At 47.9% G+C, this 19,770-nt stretch overlaps 2 protein-coding genes across 3 annotated transcripts; one reads left to right on the forward strand and one right to left on the reverse strand.

Annotated features, from left to right (window-relative positions):
• Positions 1-2,064: 2,064 nt before the first annotated feature.
• On the forward strand, positions 2,065-5,301 carry LOC135809331 (uncharacterized). Its single transcript, XM_065322662.1, has one exon. It carries the CDS (start codon positions 2,448-2,450, stop codon positions 4,671-4,673), a length of 2,226 nt encoding a protein of 741 aa, XP_065178734.1. The 5' UTR covers positions 2,065-2,447; the 3' UTR covers positions 4,674-5,301.
• Positions 5,302-6,135: 834 nt separating this feature from the next.
• Positions 6,136-19,221, reverse strand: LOC135809335 (uncharacterized). Of its 2 annotated transcripts, XM_065322665.1 has the most exons (25): positions 19,041-19,220; positions 17,481-17,527; positions 17,005-17,031; positions 16,470-16,739; positions 16,046-16,072; positions 15,836-15,906; positions 15,564-15,599; positions 15,141-15,188; positions 14,884-14,940; positions 14,519-14,563; positions 13,679-13,732; positions 13,149-13,202; positions 12,770-12,832; positions 12,302-12,346; positions 11,784-11,828; positions 11,391-11,435; positions 11,166-11,210; positions 10,886-10,930; positions 10,376-10,429; positions 9,822-9,857; positions 9,443-9,544; positions 9,166-9,190; positions 8,636-8,800; positions 7,396-8,372; positions 6,136-6,795 (listed from the first exon to the last, which is right to left on the reverse strand). In XM_065322665.1, the coding sequence occupies exons 1-25, from the start codon at positions 19,043-19,045 to the stop codon at positions 6,772-6,774; spliced, it is 2,412 nt and encodes an 803-aa protein (XP_065178737.1). In that variant the 5' UTR covers positions 19,046-19,220; the 3' UTR covers positions 6,136-6,771. The 2 variants fall into 2 exon arrangements, with proteins under 2 accessions (XP_065178737.1, XP_065178738.1); XM_065322666.1 differs by lacking the exon at positions 17,005-17,031 and having other exon boundaries at positions 19,041-19,221.
• Between the last annotated feature and the right edge of the window lie 549 nt (positions 19,222-19,770).

The raw sequence follows: 19,770 nt of genomic DNA on the forward strand, positions 1-19,770 counted from the left end.
GGTGTAAAAAAAATAGACCACGCCTCATGTAAACACAGCTGACAGATTGAAAAAGTCACCGTGACTGTGGTCCATGTGTGGAGTAGGGAGTATTGGAAAGACCTACATGTACATGTACAAAAGGTTTTCCTCGTAGTCTTCTCCCGGATCTCTGCATGGTGTGGAGGCTGCAAAAACGTCCAACTAAAGCGACGTAGCTGGTAGGGTCTATCTACAAACCAACTTTCTGACATGTCACATGACAATCGACATGGCAACAGCGAATCCTAGCGCGACTTGCCGTGCTTTGAATCAGCCACTGAAGACCTGTGAGCGCTTGCAGGTCTCCGATTTTCCAATCGGAGCACGCCCAGGCGTGCTCCGATTGAATCGGAGCACGCCTAGGCGTGCTCCGATTCAGCCATCGTGCAATGCATGTCAGAAATGGTATCAAAGCATTCGTACTCGGACTCAAGTGCTAGAATCGGAGCCCTCCGCGCTAGCGCGCGTCGGGCTCCGATTCCGCACTTTCGTCCTCGTACTCATGCTCGATTCCATACCTCTTGACCGCTAAGTAGGGTCCCGCGGATAATGCTCCGAAAACGTTTGTATAATGCTAACCATAATGCTCCGAAACCTACCTTATTGCTGATTTTTTTGCTATTAATAGAAAGAGCTATAATGCTCTTGGTTTGAGACAAAAACGGAGAATGGCTGCATATTGTCAAACTTCAGGGAAGGAGTGCACATAGTCAATCAGCTCAGCGGCCTCTGCAGCTGTCGCAATATCTCTCACCAGGTCCACCGCCTGCGGTTAGTCCTATAAATACACGTGCATGATCGCTTCTCGAGTGGCTGCTCTCCATTGAACTAAATTACTTGATGTGGGGCTGTGACAGACTCATGAGTGGGTGTATCAACTCTTTCCCCCTCATTATCCAGGTAGTGAGAGGCGAAAACCATTATTGCTGGTGATCATTGGGATGCTGGAAGCTTATCATGGCACGTGGTATTCCTGCCTGCGCAGCTGAGTGCAGACAAGCTGTCAGCCTGTCACTGACTCCTTCCACTATGTGATTTGAAAACTCCGTATGACGGAACCCAGATGCGCATGCAGTTTACGTAAGACTTTCCGTAGATCGACTACGTTTTTTACTAACGTAATTACGTTACTGTGCGGAACCTCTCTATTATAATGTGAAAACGCCTTATCCGAAACAGAAGACATTAGGCCAGTTCGTGAGAGGCGATCACGGATCGAGATCCCTCCCATTTGCGGAAAGCCTGAAAACACGTGGTCCGAAGTTATTTTGCCACTCTACAGCCTTCGCTCGTTCTGTCTTCTTCTCCCCTTGGTGTTGTGTAGATAAATGCATGGCCACAATACTCCTCTTTTTTATATCACTTGACTGCAGGCTTGGCATTACAACCGTCCACAAATGACTGTTGTTGTTGTTGTTGTTGTTGTTTATTTATTTTACATCGCAAGGCAAACGGGCAGTTCTGCCCAATATTATGGAAGCGATGACAACCAGCAAGAAGAGTCAGAAATGAAGAGAAAAATAAATGAAAATAATAATACGAAAATGGAAGTAGCAATGAGGGGAGGCAGGGTCAAGACGAGCAGAAAAAATGGATCCCAAATTTACAAGTCGGGTCATCGTAGCATGAATCTATCGAGCCTCATCAGCAGGTTACGAAAGCCATTACATTTATCCGAAGTAAAATACACTGTCCGTGCCTCACCAGGAAAGTCAGACACGCACTGCTGAGAGCTCATGTCATGATTGTATGGACTCTCAGTCTCAGTTGTGTGGACCTACCGGTAGAGTCTGCCATGGCAGTATGCCATACATGAACGTGATATGTCTCCACTTACCAGGCATACCGGTAGCAGAAAAAATATCGGTGTAGGCTGTAGACTCCACGTTTACCGGATACTAGTAAACACCGATCATGAGCTCGCTCCAAAATCTCCAATGACAATGATTATCAATTTTTATGTTCTATGCTACAGTATACAGTAGATCTACACTGTAGCCTTTTTATTCTGTCCACCTGCAGCACACTGTAGACTCTGTAGTAAACTGTGTAGCTGCACAGACTGCGAAGAAAAGTCGCGACACTCCACTTTCTTTCATACATCTGTCGTGTTTGACTTGGAAGTAAGTTCGAGTTTGAGACGCCGGGTGGAGTATCGGAGAGTTCGGCTGTGAAGCAATCCAGAGCTGCTGTAACTCTTCTCTACCTGCATCTGCCACCTGGAACTTCCTGTCTGCTGCGACGTGGTGATAAGGAGTGAAACGTTCTCTGTGTTTCAGCTTTACGCTTGGGACTCATACTCAGTAACTCCGGTAGTTGTTCGTTTGCAAGTGCGAACTGTTCCGACTCACTGGCGTGGTAGTCGTACTTGTATTCTGTGTGCTTCGTTGTAGCAAACACAAAGGAGAGCTTGTACCGGCATCGGAATGTCTAGCGGGCGCTACGCACCTCTTGCGACGAGCTCAAACGACAGTGTCGATCACCAGTATCGAGAGGATGCCTTCGCGTCTCGGGGATTTGGTGCTGACCCGGCGAGTAGGCAGATGAGCTGGGGCCATGCACAGCACCTTCATCATCAGCATCAGAGAGAACTTGGTCTGGTGGAGAAAGGCAAGCGCCAGTACTGGACGGGCAAACAGTACATGCGTGAGAAGATGGGCAAAGAGCAGGACGAACATCAGATGGCGGATGATGCGGAGCTAGACTCTCAGATGGAGCGTACCAGGCACATTCAGAAGCAGTGCTATGCCTTGTGCAGAGCACTCTTGCAATATCAAGAAGTTGTACAGCAACTAACCAGTCGCCAGGTAGCGCTGAGCGCACTGCTGCGGGCGTATGCCGAAAGCGAAGCGGATGGCCCTTGCTCGGAGATGATGAGTCGCCTGGGCACGGTGATGCAGGATGAAGCGGTACAGTGGCTCGAACTCGATGTGCCACTGACCCGCTTCTTCTCGGAGGTAGAGACATTCCGCGGCCGAGCCTTGGTCGACACACTGATCAACGTCAATCAGGTGACTCAAGAGAGACGCAAGTTCCGTGGAGCTTTGCTGTGGATGGCGGATGCATCTCGGAACCTGGATCCGGACACACGCAAACACCTGACCAAGTTCCGACAAGCACAACAAATGGCAAGAGAGTCGCGACAGGAATTTGAAAACAAGAAGGGCACGGTGTGCGAGAAGGTCGACTTGTTAGCGGCCAGCTTCTGCAATCTCCTCTCGCATGCCATGACGCCGTACCAGAAAGCACTAGGAAGGCAGTGGAGTAGCAGTGCCGCTCAGTATTGCAAGCTACTGGAGTGGTCTCGAGAAACGCTACGGCACCAGTACCGCCTGCAGCGCGACGTGCTCCGGGACCAAGAAAGGCTCAAGGTTGTGCCAGGTGATCTGCTGGGCTCAACCGGTGCTTCCAGTGAGGCGGACACGGCTACGTCTGGAAATCCAACGAGTGAGTCATGGAGTGAAGGGCGAATGCTCACTGTCCTTGGGGAAGCTTCACCAGCTGCTGTGCAACCGAAGACCATTGAAGAAGCCAAAGAGGCTCTGGAAGAAGATGAGAATGACCTTGAAGGCAAGAGCAATACTGCACGCCAAGGCATACCAGCGACTTCTGCTCAAAGTAGTGCTTCTACTGGTGATGCTATGGCCAGTGAATCAGTAGCCAGTAGAGATCAGGACAGCACTGGGGGGACTGATCCTAAAGCAACGACTTCCGTTGATACTAAACAGTATCCTGATTACAGTTGGCTTGAGCTGATGACAGAAGGCTCAGCCGCCTCTGCAATGGCAGATTTTTCCACGGACATGCAGTCGCAAGTCCAGAAGACTCTACTTGATCTAGCAAGGACATCAACTAGTGCTGAGCACACGGCGCATGCAACTGCAGAAGCACACGGTGAAAGCAGTGCAGCTGGTGTTGATCTCTTGGCATACGAAATGTCAGGTGCCGACCAGAGTCTACATGGTACCAGTGGAATGCGCCAGTTGACCAATGATGAGGCACAGCTTGACAAGGTGGTTCCGATCAGTAGTGTGCTCAGGCATCGGCAAGAGATGGACATGCAGGCTGAAACCCGCTTGGAAAAGGAGCTTGCACAAATGGTCGATGACTTCAGCTCCCTGTCGGCACCACCAGGGGCAGCGGCGTCGCAGCCGGTGGCAGGCCTGCAGTCCTTGCCAAGCGACCTGTTTTCGTCTCTAGCTCCCGGTGGCTCGGCCGCGGGCACGCTGCCCAGTGACCTGTTGGATGTTGGCGGTGATGTCACATCGATGATGAATGTATTCAACATTGTCCCAAGCATGGCCGCACCACAACCACCACTTGCAGCAACTTCAGCATCATCAACAGCCAGTCAACTGGCTGGACTATCTGCGTCGGCACAATCAGGAGTTGCACCTGGCAGCCATCCAACATCGGAAACACAAGGAAAGGGCTCACATGCAGCAAGTGGAGGTGCAAGCAACACAGCAGCACCAGGACAGCACAATAGCGGGGGTCGCGCAACCTCACAAACTGGAGCTACCCGTCAGAAATGGTTTGACCTTTTTTCGGAACTTGATCCTCTTGCGAATCCTGATGACCTCCACCTTGGCGATGATGCTGCTGATGGGCAAGCAGCAGATGACAACACGACCAAAAAATTGGCACTCTGATGAAACTAGATTTCTTCAGTTTCTTCCTTTCTCCAGAGGTCTTCTGCGTCTGATTTTGCAGATGACACGTTGAGTTGAAATGTACATTCAGTTTGTTTCTTCATCTTTTTTTTCCCTGTAACTAGCCATTCTGGTCATACGTGTACAGTCCTTTATTCAGACTGAATGTTCACCGTGCCAGGCAACTCTCTCCTGCTGGTCATTGCATGATCCCAGCCATCAGCCCTAAGTGTTTGCCAGCTAAGTTGGTACCCGCTGACAGTGTGCCGCGATTTGTCTTTCTACGACGAGCTTTTGTCCTGAACTATTTTCATCTCAGTGGGTTGACTTGATTGTAAACCCTAAGAAAGTTTGGTATTTTTTTGATCCGCTGTTGCTTGTACTAATGCTGCCGTGCAGAGCCGAGGTACTGATGTTTCCTTACTGGAGATGCCAAACATAGCCAGAGTGACCATGCGATCCGAAACTCTGCAGCTGCTTACTTGCACTGTAGATGCATGCGCATACATTGTATGAGCTGTTTGTGCGTAAGGCCTTCATAAATTTAACTAGTATAATTATTGAGTCACACGACACAATGTGAAGGGTCGATATGCAGGATTAAAGCCGGAAAGAGTTATGAACTCCACTCTAGTCTACCAGTCTGATGATAAAAGATACTCGAAGTAGTAGTACTGCTGCAGCAAGTGTATGGGTAGATGTGCACTTGCTCGTCAACATGAAGCTCAATGGTGAGCTGAGCACTTGACTCACTGTGGTCTCCATAATGCACCGTACAGTCAGTCCAACATGTCTGATCTTCGTCCATGTAAAGTATACGTGAAAGGGGCTACATAATACAGCCTGCAGCAAACTATGGTAGACATAGCAAGTGTTGTTTACATTGCATGAACAAGTCAACAGCTTGCAGTGCATCATAAGTTACAGCTACATTTGCCGTAGTTGTACAAGTATAATACAGTCATGTAGTAAAATTAAACAGTGTACCTGTTACACCACACAGCGTATTCGAGCCAGTGAACCCCTAGAATCTTTCCTTCCATTTTTACACACAGAAAGTCTTCCCCCCCCCCCCTCCCCAACACACACATACACACACACACACACACACACACACACACACACACACACACACACACACACACACACACACACACACACACACAGAAAGTCTTCCCCCCACCACGGACATACACACACACACACACACACACACACACACACACACACACACACACACACACACACACACACACACACACACACACACACACACACACACACACACACACACACACACACACACACACACACACACACACACACACACACACACACACACACACACACACACACACACACAGAAAGTCCCCCCCCCCCCACACACACACAGAAAGTCTTCCCCCACCACACACGCATAGCGGCATACATTATACAGAGCCAAGAGTGTACACAACCCATAGAGATGGTGTAGACTCTACCTTACGTTACACAAAAAAGTTCTTATCACTTGCGTTCAGCTAGTCACGAGTACATATCAATTACTCAGACAGACCGGCACACAGCATGGTTAAATCAGTCCCACAGAGATATAGACGTGTAGTAGATTGAGCTGCCAGCACACAGTCAATGCGTTACGTGTGTAGTGCACGCTACCCAAGAGAAACCAAGAAATGGAGTGAAGGAAGACCAAGTATATAAACAGCAAGTTTGCACGGGATGGACAAGAAGAGGAAGAAGCACAAACTGGTCACAAAGCGAAGCGCAGTTGCATCTAGGCAAGCACGGGAAACGCACAGAAAATCTATTCGGAGAGTGCACCTCAGACTTGAGATCAGGCATTGCAACAATCACCACCACTAGTTGCGAGAAGCGGAAATTGAATTGTGGGTCCACTTGCAAGTTTCACCCAGCTATAGTGTTTGAGGGAAACAGCCAGGCTTGCATGGGCATGCGTGAGCTTTTTGTCCAGCACCAGATAATTACCGGATTGTTGTTAGGCAGATTGGTGAGCAGAGGTAGGGTGGAATCAAGGAGAGGTGTGTCAACCAAGTGCAGCTGCTCATTGAAGATAGGAGGGCGGCAGATCACCTTCCGCTCACAGGCAATTTCCGTTCACATACTGCACATAGCACATGTGATAAGACAGAGAGCGCACACACTCTTGCATATCAACTACATTCGCGTGTTCAGTAGAGGCCAACTAGTAGACCCCTCAAGAAGTGTATTGCTAATTTGCTATAATTGACCCTCTTGTCTGTATCTTCCAACATGCTGCACAATTGCTTAGCACTTGGACACCCAGTAGTGCACTCAATACAGTCAATAGCAAGATGCAGGGCACATGCAGCCACTGTCACCTCAAAATTACAGGCCATTCAGAAAAAGGTAAGACATGGGATTTTCAAGCACGATCAAATTTGGCCCAAATCTGGTTTTACTTTGACAAGAAATGGGTTTTAGACGAGGGTGTTTGTACACCGATTGATTAAAAACATGCCCCAAATGCGAAAAACCTGTCCAAAATTCCTTCTCTTATCACGGTCTATTTCTCTGGACAAACAATACCTAGCTACCTAAGCAATATCTAGATTGCAACAAATTGAATAAGGGCTTGATCATTGAATTATATATTTTTCTGAATTGCATGTAGGCAATCTCCCGCGTCCTGCAGACTTCGTGAAGTGACCTGTGATGATATTAGTTAAAAAAAATCACTTACCCTTCTGTTCTGCGCCAAGCACGCACACTCTGCATTGTCGGTGGCGGGGATACATACTGACTGGGCGACACCACTGCGAACTTCCATGCACGTGCACACGGAGCACGCCCTAGCCTGGTTTGCAATCTCGTTGGTCTTGATGTCGACAAAAGCTTCCGTGAAAGACGACTGGATGGATCCGACTTCACGCAGCGTCGACAGATCCCAGACTACACCGTTCTGACCGAGTGTCCACTCAATGTAGTCGCCGTAGGTGAAGCGGTTGTAGAGCGGCTGGTTGGTACTGGTCGTCATGCTGACATCCGTCACATTGTTATAGCCGCCCTGGCCATCAGCAACAAAGGCAAGTCGGCTGCCGTCCGCATTACCGTAAATACCCAGCGCACTGCCCATGTCCTGACCAGCCTTCCTGATGGCGTACTGCATGTTGTACACACCGTTCAGACGGAAGCCAGCAGTCAGGAGCGAGTTGGCAACATTCTGCTTGTTGAGTCCATACTTGTGGCCGCAGTCATTGTCCCGGTCTTCGTCCGTCACCAGGATAATGTTCCTCCCGATCCCAGGTCCACGGCGGTACGGCGTGGTGTTAATGGCCCACACCAATGCATGGTAGCCGTCTTCACGGTCACCGTTCTTAGCCGTGGACAAGTGTGAGTTGGCCTCACTGTACTTGTTAGATGTGAAGAATCTTTGCTTGTCAGACAGAGTCAGCTTGGCTGTTGGGCACTGGTCAGGCAGCGATGAGCCAGCTCCAAAGCCAGTCAAACTGTACATGTTGGGCCTGGAACCCGTACCAACGCCAGCTGACCGTAGCTTGTTCTCCAGCTGCTCAACCATGGACGGAAGCCACGCATGTTCAGTCTCCATACTGGATGATTCGTCCACAACAAGCAGCACATCAGCTGCCGCATTGCCGGGCGATGCGATGTACGTTCTCTCTCCAAGTTGGAAGATACGTCCATCCTCAATACATTGCACTGTCAGGCATAAAGGAGCATACACACCCATACAGTTTAGGCTAGTCAACACTAGTCACCACTGCCACTAGTAATGCATGTGCACTGCTCCATACAGTTACTGGTTGGCCTGGTTAAATTTAGTGGCCTCAGTTTACAGCGGAACACATCATACATGTACATGCTACATACACGGTTACAGGTACAGTCATTCCCGCTGACAGCAAAGTGACAAAGAGGCTAGCAGGGAAAGGGTTTCACAGACGTAGGGGATAGGCACTTACGGCAGGACACGCCGGTCTGGCAATCCCGGGTCTCCTCCAGAGGGCAGTCTTCGAGGGCAAAGTTGGGGCGCTGACGGAAGCTGCGACGGCGAGTCTGTTGTCCTTCGCCACATGTGACAGAGCATTGTGACCAGCCAGTCCATTCGGTGACAAATTGATCGCATTCTAGAGAGAAATTCAGGACAATAGGAAATAGCTAGGTGTGGCTTAGCACACTCACAATACCAATTGCATACACACATCCAGAGATATGCAGCTTGGACAACTTTTTAGCAGAAGCCAGGGAGAGAGAGAGAGAGAATGCCATGTCTGGGCACAATGGCAATGCTTTGTTATACATTACACATTGTACTATGTGCCGAGTCGCTCGCAAAGCGAACATCTGCTCCAAAAGCGATTGTAAGACGTTTGATGGCTGATTGACTCAGATCATAGAAATTATGATGGTTACATTTGCGGTGGAACTGGAAGCACAAAATTATCTCAACCAGGTCAGATAACAGCAGTGAACTACAGTCCGCACAACATACCTTGGCAACCACCACTTTCGACACACTGTAGAAAGAGGACAAAACAGAAAAATCATGCACACACAGGCTTTATCGCACGCTTGATACTGTTGAGTGGCAATAGTATGCCCAGCTGTACCAATGACAGATAGTTGTCAGGATAGTGACTCCATATAGTAAGTTTGCATATCCTCTAGGTATATCATCCATGCAATTCGACTCTGCCTTATCTGCCAACCAAAACCGGAATGGGACCTTCAACAGCAACCAGGCATTCACAGCCATAATTATTACATACCTCCCACGTGTTTCCATTGCAGAAGTACAGTTTGCCCATATCAGGTCCATACGCAACTTCACCAAACGTATCAGCATTGCATTCTTTGTTGACGCGTCGATGCTACAGGCGAGATCAGCCGAAACCAGGGCAGAGAATAGCACAGAGTGAATTGCATGGTCATCAGCTTGATGGCAAAACAGAAACATGGAACAGTGCGGCAAAGATATGAGGTGACACCACAGTGGATAACACGGGGTTGTGTATTACAACGCTGGCATCAGAATCGGATAAGAACGTATCATGATTGACAGTGACGACACACCACCAACAAGCCCAACACGATCATTGCAGACATGTAACAAGTCATCCTATGGTCTTAGCATGCAATGGAACTTACAATGTAGACTTCAGGACCAATATCTCCAGTAGCACCCTGCAAAGGACACACGTTCAATGGTTTTCAACAGCAATGATTTGACACAGCAAACATGAAGTCTCGTCCAGCTCCAACAGAAATAGAAAAAAAAAGAGAAAAAAAAGAAAGTCTGTAGACAACACAGCAGTGCCATTTATTCCTGGGGGCTAACTGATGTTTAATAAGTCTACAGTATTCACTACTGCTGTGAGAAGAAGGCCGAAGTAAGTCACATCGACTGGTATAAGTGCAGCTGGGGCTGATTAAAGAATAGAATAGGATTGATATGGTGTCCCATAACTGCATCGATGTGGGTAAGCGCACTGTATATGTAGTTACCACCACCCAGATCCTGTGAAAGACTACTGCCTTCTACGGGTAGCAATGTTACATTTACGTGAGAATGTGTGCATACGCTGGCTGCGGCATTGTCCACTGAATCAATGCAGTCGCATCAGTGGTTTGCTGTCATTTCGAGCACTAGTGTAGGAATTAGGATCGGGATAAGAAACACACAAGTGCCACACCATACATACCTGAGATCCAACTCCACCCTTGGCTCCCATCGCACCCTTGTCACCGGTCATGCCCTACACAAGATGACAGCAGAAAACAAAAGCAGGACGAGTTGAGTATTATATAGCGGGAGTGAGTAGAAATGGCTGGATCCCCCAGACGGCATGGGAGGGGGCATATCCCATATCCCGTGGTGTTTGGTTTACAGAAGGAATTCATGGTTTTGTGCATATTTCTCAACAGAAAATTGTTGAAATATGAGGTTATTGGTTAAAAATACCTCATGTCATGCCAGTACTATGCTGCCCAGGGAAATGAATAATGCCTACAGCCTTTAGGCGGTGAAACAGTACACAATTCTACTGGAGCATTCTGCAGGCACGTTAGCTCACTGTGAATTCAGCTCAAACCACCAATGCAAATTTTAACTAGCACGAACTGACTTAGATGAATGCATGGTAGCCAGTTCCGGCTTCACTTCATTCTTAACTTCCAATTTCTCTTTGGTTCATTTCCAAAGGCCGCCTTACCTGTGCACCTTTGGGTCCAACATTTCCAGTGTCTCCGAGCGCTCCCTAAGCAATGCGATGGACAAGAAGAACACAGTTGGTTATACTGAAGGTCAGCATGTATCAAACAAGGAAAACATCGACACACTGGCATCACATGTCAGTCCGGACTCCGGATGTCTTGCAAAAATCATAGTGTTCTATTTAACAATGCATATTGAATAGTTAGCACTGTCACATGACTCCGGGCTGGCTGCAACGTAGCACTCAAGCCATAATGTGACTATAGTGTAGTCCTTACCTTTGCTCCCCGGCCACCAGTTGCACCAGTATCTCCAAGATCACCCTGCAGGCAGGATAGACACAAGCAGAGCCAACGTCAAGACAGTGCAAGAATACAAGTTAACCAATGGCTCTGTCAGTCAACTGTCCTTTTCCTCCAAGTCTTACTTGCTGCAGTCACGGCCTGCAATGCATGAAGAAGCATGGCCTGGTAGAAAGAGGACTTCATTTTTTAATTACTTACAAGGTTGCCTTCCGGGCCTTGTTCGCCTTCTGCTCCTTGGTCACCCTATAGCCAACAGAGCAACACATCACTACAACTCAGAAGCATGATAAGTTCCAGTAGGCATACCGATTCTATCCCCCCCCCCCCCCCCCCCTCTACTCCTCATCCTCATCATTTTTGTTCCTTTTTCTCACCTATGCAACATTCTGTATCGAAAAAAGCAGGAAGGAAACATATAACTGTTTTCCACCACGGGAAGTGTCTGCAATGACCACATCTTATTATGCGAGAAACCAGCATCACTGCACAAAAACCAAAAACAATCATCAACGCCAGCAAACATGCAGCAGAGCCCTGGAAAAGCAACAGCGGCAGAAGCAGCACCGGCAACAAATCAATTCGAGGTCTTACGGGTACTCCCTCGAGTCCTTGGGGACCATCCGCGCCAGCAGAGCCCTGCACGAAGCAGCATCGGGATAGCACAGGAGGTGGAAAAAGAAACATCAACAACAGCTTGTCTTACATGGAACAAGTCTGCGTACCATTATTTTCGGACAAGTCCAACGCTCGAGCTACTGTCCTATATTGGGTCCCATAACTATACACTACTCGCTGTGTTCCAAGTTGTGCTTTCTTTTTACTGATGTCAAATGGCATCGGTGAAAAGATTAGCTAGGCTAGAAAGAAGCCTGCTAACCTCAAAATCAATGAAAATGGATGGGGTAAGTGTTACACTTCAAGTTCATCACAGCAAATGTGTACTTGTATTTGTATTTATTTAACATTTCCTGGCTCGTCAAACGACTGCCAATGACAAATGAATGAAATGCCTCAGTATGATAGGCTTGGTGAATGAGAAAGCACACATGTCCATCAGAAGGTATAGGCAAGGCCAGTTTGACAATGGATGCACCGCCAGCCTGACTTACATCCTCGCCATTCACACCGGGCAAGCCGGGAACACCGCGTTCGCCCTGTTCGTAGAAACACACAGAAAAAGATTCTCGTCAAGGCAAGATACAGGACGGTTTAGGTCTAGGAGAGACATGGGCTTGATCAGTTTCCTAGCTTGCACTTTGCACCATGTTTGTGTGTCCAAGGTTCAGCAAGCATCCGGCAGAACTGCTTTGTCAAAGCTGCACACGATACCATTACTGCAATATCAGGCGAAGGCTGTCTGATAACGCTATCATGACTTTGAATTGCAGTCGAGTCGGGGTCTTGGTCACCGACGATCAAAGCATACGATACAGCACAACACTGACCATCATCGCAGGCAATAACGTTACAGCGCAATATTGACAGTGAGCCGTTCTGAAACAAACCCAGGAATCCATTTTCAAAGAATGGAGAACAGGTGAGTAGTAAATGATTTGGCGGCAAGATTCCAGTCTCACCTTGTCTCCTGTAGCTCCAGCAGCTCCGGGCACTCCTGGCCTTCCCTCAAAGCCTTCCTCGCCCTAGTAGTCAGGCAGCAGCAGCAAACCAGAAACTCAATTCGATCACAGCCAGCAGCACGCGAGGCCCAAGGAAAAGATAGATGTAGAACATCACATAGATATAGCACAGCATGTTTGACATAACCATTTTTTGTTTGTTTGAACATGATAAACAGCGCTGCCCGATGCAGGATATGAGAGCGAAAGACTGCGACAAAGACACTCAACCAGTAAAGCCGCAGTGGCAATTAAAGCTGAAGGCATGCTCTTGCTATGCATGCAAGTTGCACATAAAAAGAACTATCATATATTTCCTTGTACACTGTTCTGTACTTACTACTGGTCCGGGAGCACCAGGTGCTCCAGGTGGTCCAGCCTGACCGGGATAACCCTGCACGAGAACAGAATCAACACCATGAACACCAGTATATTTTAAAGAACTGGCAAGGCTTGGTGAGACCACGGCACAAATGGCAAACTACTGCCCAAAATTGAAACTCAGGTGAGTGTATTCTAACAAGAACAAATATCTTTATACCAGTACACAAAAGAATAGCCTTTCTCTCGTTCCAAGACCAATAACCCGTCATGTAGCACACTAATGGACAAGCTCGGCTACAGGAAAAAAACGCATGCCATTTCAACGTAATTGCACAATCCTTGTGCGCACTTCCTCTCATTAGTTGCATTTCATCATCCCATTCTACCTGCCCAAACAGGTGTGTGTGTGTGGGGGGGGGGGGGGGGGGAGTCTAATTCTACGGCCAGCTTCGGGGTTCCGACATCATTGTGCTAAATGACAAAATGTAATGGGAAATGGTTGATCTACCGCAAAAGACGGTAAAAGAAAGAGGCAATTGTCCTTACTGGTTGTCCATCTGCTCCTTTGGCACCTGCAGAACCGGCTGGTCCAGCAAAGCCCTGCATGGCAATACAAACAAAACAAGTGCTGAAATGCTGTAGTAGTGACTTTCTACAAGCTCAGAGGATTCAAAACAACACTTATCCGGGCCATGTATTGCAAGGCTCTTGACAACCTCTCGAATCTGTGTTTTCTCCCGCCGCTCAGATTTACCCATCTTTTGTACTTTTCGGAAGTAGGTGTGAATTCTCCTTGTCCATCTGCTTGTCTGTCCGTCTGTCCATCCATCAGAAAGGACTTGGTTGTGTCATTACTGTGTGAATATTGTGTCCTCTATCATTGTGTATTTCCACTCTAAGTGTAGATAGATACAAAGGTAAATAGATACCCAATGTTGTAGATAGAGCTGATAGAGCTGATAGAGAGATATATAGATAAATAGGTAGCAGTGTCTGCTCCAGAGGCGGGTCAGCGACCTGGTTGGGGGGGGGGGGGCTAATTGGACCCGCTTGGGAAAAGAACACCGGGTCACAACCAGTGAGTCCCTAGACTCCCTGATGTACAATAGCCGCAGATGAATGTACCCGGGACTGACCCAGTTGCAACAGCTGTGTCAGGTACACGTGTACCCGGTTGGTTTGAAATCCTACAGTGGACGGTGGGTAGATAGATAGATAGAGAGAGAGATAGAGAGAGAGGTGGGGGGGGGGGGGGCATACACCCTTGGAAGATCAGCAGGCAGTGACCGGAATCATTGTGGCGGCAACAGCAGTTTCCAGACTGGATCCATTTAGCCAATGGCATAATTACAAGTATTGTTAACTAGGTCAAGTTTAAGAACTTACCGGCATACCGTGCATACCATGCATTCCAGGTCCTCCAGCTGGTCCCTGCCAACCAATGGATGCCAGAGAGACACACATACACAACGTTGATCAATCCTTCAAAGCTCCGGAGCGCTACACTAAGCTCTGAACGGACGCGTAATGCGGTGAAGGTCCCAATGAAAGGCATCTTTTTGGTTTATACGGTGAAACCACAGTTGTCTCCTTGTGCATAAGCCTATCACAGCATGCACACCCTTGACTACCCATTTGCCAACTCCAAGTCATCTGAAATAGCAGCCGAATACACAAAAAATCACACAGACAGGAGGAAACAAACGCCCTGCTCTAACCAACGCTATATGTACAGAAAGGAGGAAACTCACGGGTCGGCCTTCTGGACCATTATCGCCCTTCAGGATCTTGATCTTCACTGGACGGCGCTGCAGAAGCACACCAAATCCAATGATAACGATGAATGACGGTGAAGGATGACACGGTATGCTGACAAAACTAAGCGGTGTGTAGTCGATAGAAAGATAGCTTGTGTGGGGATACTAGCACCATGATAATGGCAGCCTGACAATGTGTTTCAGTGAATGGCACAAGACGCCTACAAAACCAGCAGCCGGTATTCTCTTACCATTGTTACACCTGGAGGGCCAGCAGGACCTGGTGGACCGGCGGGACCCTGGAGAGAAGCAGAAATGCAATTGAAGCACATCATTGACCATCCAGCTATCCAAGACTATCATGCATCTTTGGAGAATTCATTTTAGCATATCAGTCACATGTGGGCACAATTCAGCAGCCAAGTGGGTGATGCCACACACTAGGTTTACCATGACATATTACCGATTCACTGTTAGTTAACACTATGAAAAGTATTTACCTCCGTGCCATCAAACTGTGCACACACATGTGTGTATGCATGTTCATGTGCCCAGACAAACACAGTAACACATAAATACACAGGCAAGATTGGTAGAAAGTCAGTGGGCATATACCTGATGATTCACACACAATTGCCTGCACCCTCTGGAGATCTCTAACTTATGCAGCTTACCATTGAACCGTCGTCACCGTGTGGACCGTGATCACCCTGGAGCATCAGCAGCAACAGCAGCAACACACCATGAAATAATCCACAACATAAGTCCGTACACTGACGGCTCCAAACTCGCGATTGTTGGATTGAAAGCAAGCATGTCCACATTGCATGCACAGCACAGTACTACACAAAGTCCCAGAGAAATCCTCAATGCACCATCAAGTATGGAGAACGCTATCTTAGAAACACTATCACGGTACATACTTGGAACAAGCCGTTCAACTTACCGTCTGGCCTTTGCATCCCGGTCGGCATGTTCGCTGGTACGCGAAGCGGTCAAACGACTTCTTGTGTTCCGCTGCAACGGAGAAGCAAGACATTCAACAACAAAGGGAGTGAGCGAGGAGTTGAAGCTCTGCGATTGCAATACACGGATGGCAGGTTGCGCTACATGAGCAGACTCTCAAGCATGGAAGAACATGGCAACATTTACTTACCAGCTGGCGGTGCATCAGTTGGGTCCGCTGCAGAGCACATTCAGCAAAAGAAATGCAAACCAGGACCAATCAAGATATTTCGTCAGATACCAGTGACTGCAAAAGGCCAATGGGGTGGCTGAAACCCTAGCTTGGATTGGTATCACACTGAAATAATTGTGTATTTATTTCGATAAAATAGTGATACTCAAGCTGGGAATTGGATTATTTTGAATGAGCCATGTTTTCCATGATCACGACTGATGTTCGTGACATTGGTGATCTATTGGTGGCATGGGTTATTCTTGGGTTATTCAAATTCCCAGCTTGAGTATCACTATTTTATCGAAATAAATACACAAAGTTCTAAAAATGGACAACCCTTTAATAGTGCATTATGTCCTAAAGAAAAATACAAGCCAAGTGGATGATGACTGGTACTCACCCACTTCAAGCGTGACTTCTGCAGTGTACACAGAATCACTGATTGTCAGTGAGCATATATACGTTCCAGCATCAGCCGTTGTGACGCTTTCAATCGTCATCATATAGTCGCCTTCGCCTCGCTTCTCTCCTGGCAGAAGATCCGAACTTCCAGACTTGCGGAAGAGAATTGGCTCATCCTTGAGCATGCCAGGCAAACTGAACGTGCAGCGCTGGCGGAATCGACTACCGGGAATCAGCGTCTGCGTGCCATGTGGCTGTGAGATTAAAGCTGTAGTAAAAGAGTGGAAAGAAAAGCACCTATAAAACACTTACTGGAGCACCGGGAACACACAGAAAGCAGCATCATTGTTTTCCTGCACAGTTCCGTTATTATTATACTGTATGGCATGCTTTGACTCCTGAACACTTCTCATTGATATGATTGTAGTTCAGGACTGAATGAGTGACTACCCACAGGTTTTTCAGGGTACATGCGGCTATTGTTTTGGGAGAGAATGAGCCTACAAGAATAGAACAATATGACATCAACCTACCTTCGGCGCTACCTTCTTCTATTGACACTTTATATGCGTAGAGCGTACATGAAGAGCGTGCACACACATGGGAAGACAAAGCCAAGACAAATACAGTCAACCTCATGACTAACGATCTCAGGTGTAACAACAACTCACCAATAACGACACAATCGTCAGACCTAGTGACCAATTGACTGTAAGCTTTCCACCTCAAAAACAAGAACAACTCGGAATAACGACACTTTTCTCATGCAGGATCAAGGGTCGGTATTCGCAAGGTTGACTGTACTTGACTATAGCTGCCCACTCCGACTCAAACCACAGCTCCTTGACCTTTCTCTTTCTGTTGCCTTGCCATGGGGCTGGCTCCAGGCCGTAGCCCCGATTCTAGCCCCATATCGAACTCCGTGCACAACGTGACATTACAAATTGAATGATCAGTCGAATCAATCCCCGGCAAAAGTAAGGTCTCGCCGACAGTCAAACTGACTCACCTTCCTGGGCATAGGCACAGGCCACAAGGGCCAATAGCGCACAAACCCTGGACAAACATACATACATGTACATGTAAAACATGACCAACAAGCATGGAAACAGAAGCGAATCGACAACTTGCTCAATTCTTGCTCAGATGCACAGCGTATAATAAAAATGCACATGAAAACAACAAAACAGAGAGAATGAGACAGCAGGAGCGACAAGAGGGGAAGAGAGAGAGAGAGAGAGAGAGAGAGAGAGAGAGAGAGTGGGTGGGGAGAGAGAGAGAGAGGGAGAAAGAGGGGAAAGGAGAGAAGAGGGGGAGGAGCTACCTGTAAAGCCCACAGGTTCGAATTTCAAAAGGTGCTTTAGTGACTACAACCTTGCCCATTTTCTGTGTACCCACTGAATGCATGACAACACAGCATATTCTGATTTCATCCACATTCTCGCCAGCTTGGCATACATCGAAGTACATGTACAGTAGATCCAGCCTTTTCATGTACATGCCGTGTTATTGGTGCCATTTTCTACCTTTCAAAGCCCATTTCCTGTGACTTGGAAGAGTCTGCAGTGCAACCGGTAAATCAAAGTGTGCAGATCTGGGGAGTCAAGGTGAAAGGACTCTTTCCAGTATGACCATTAGTTATGCCGTTAGACGTGAGCTGTAGTTATGGTGTGTCGGGCACGATGTTTGTCTTGCCTAATTATTTTGCCACCTTGTCCTGCTTCTGTTCTCTTCTAATATTATTGTTATCACAGCCTTTCCATTTTCCCATTCTCTCCGTCTCTGTCGATCTTGTGTGTGTGTGTGTGTGTGTGTGTGTGTGTGTGTGTGTGTGTGTGTGTATGTGTATGTGTGCACATGTGGGAACACACTTTGTGCTGTTGGCTCCGCCGTAGGACACTTAAAACTGCCCCTGCCAGTCAGATACTCTGCCATATCCAAGTGACCTCCATTCCATCCAAATACAGAGGCGTACGAGGATAGTATGAGGGGGGGGGGGGGGGGGGGGTGATAGTTGTATCTGAATTGCTGATCAGTGGCTGTGCCCACACCCAGTGCACTAGTATGTACTTGTCGACAAAGTCATGTATTTGTACGATGAATGCCCTCCTCTACTAGCACGTTCGTAGTCATTTTATCTCTCTTTCCTAGAACAGTAAGCACTTAGCTGCTTTGCAAGGTCACTAATCACAGCCTTCAATGCCAGTGATGGGTCTACATCTGTTGTGGAGTGTGCACCACACAAATCACTATGACTGTGGTGCTCAGACCAGGATTACCTACACCTACATCCTGTTGAATTCCACAAGTTTGAGTGAAACAGGAGGTATATGCACGCAATCGGTCGCTGCTGCAGAACTACTAGTAGGTGCCTGACATTCGCAGGTCAAGATCTCTGCCCTACTCATGTTGTCTTGTAAGTATGATGTGATACAACAAAACACACCATCCATCACATGATACGTTATGGTTTTCCATTCTACACAGATCACCGACGTCAGTGCTCATACAGGTAGCGACCATCCTAAAGTTGGAGACCACAATCCCAATCCAGGCAAGAGACACTTACCTCATTGTCTTTCCCACGCTCTCAATCCAACTGCGGACACGTCCAGTTCTCCAGGGTCCTCGTACTAACTCTCTTTCTTTCACTCTCGGTCAGCAAGCAGTGACTGGATTAGGAGAAGCTAGTTGGGAAGGGAAGTAAAGTTGACTTCTTCTTCATTCGGCCCGGTATGCAGTCGTCACCCTCTGCTTCAAATTCACCGGACCTGCAGCTGCTGGAGGCATGCGGAGTCCGACTCGGCTGGCCAGGGACTTTGCAAGAAGCCAATGCTCGCCGCCGTACCTCCCCAGGGCTCAAACTCGACGAGACAGTTCAGCCGCTTGACAGCAACCTGTCATCAGGCCCAGTGCAAACTAGCATTCTCCCAGCCGTTTCACGTGAGAATCGTGACAGCTCAAATTCGTCCATATAGCCTCGTGGGCCGTGCAAGGCAAGTGTGGCGGCGGTCGGTGAGCTCCAAAGGCTTTTTGTGCACTCCGCACCACCGCACAGAAACACCTCGCTGTCAGTTGGACGAAGAAATCCAGGCAAATTCAGCCTTTTCAGGCCAGGATAATATGAGGAGTACCATCCAAAGAGTGTAGATAATGTCATGCAGTTATCCACAACGCTGACAGCGTTAGCCACCACATCGCTCACAGCACACAGGCACTGACAAGCGTCCGTCTAGACAACCCTTTTCCAGCGGGCAAGACCCCAGCGGACCATCATACGCGTTCGCTTTGTGAAAAGG

The sequence above is a fragment of the Sycon ciliatum genome, chromosome 2 (assembly GCF_964019385.1).
Source record: "Sycon ciliatum chromosome 2, ocSycCili1.1, whole genome shotgun sequence".
In the NCBI taxonomy this organism is placed as follows: domain Eukaryota; kingdom Metazoa; phylum Porifera; class Calcarea; order Leucosolenida; family Sycettidae; genus Sycon; species Sycon ciliatum.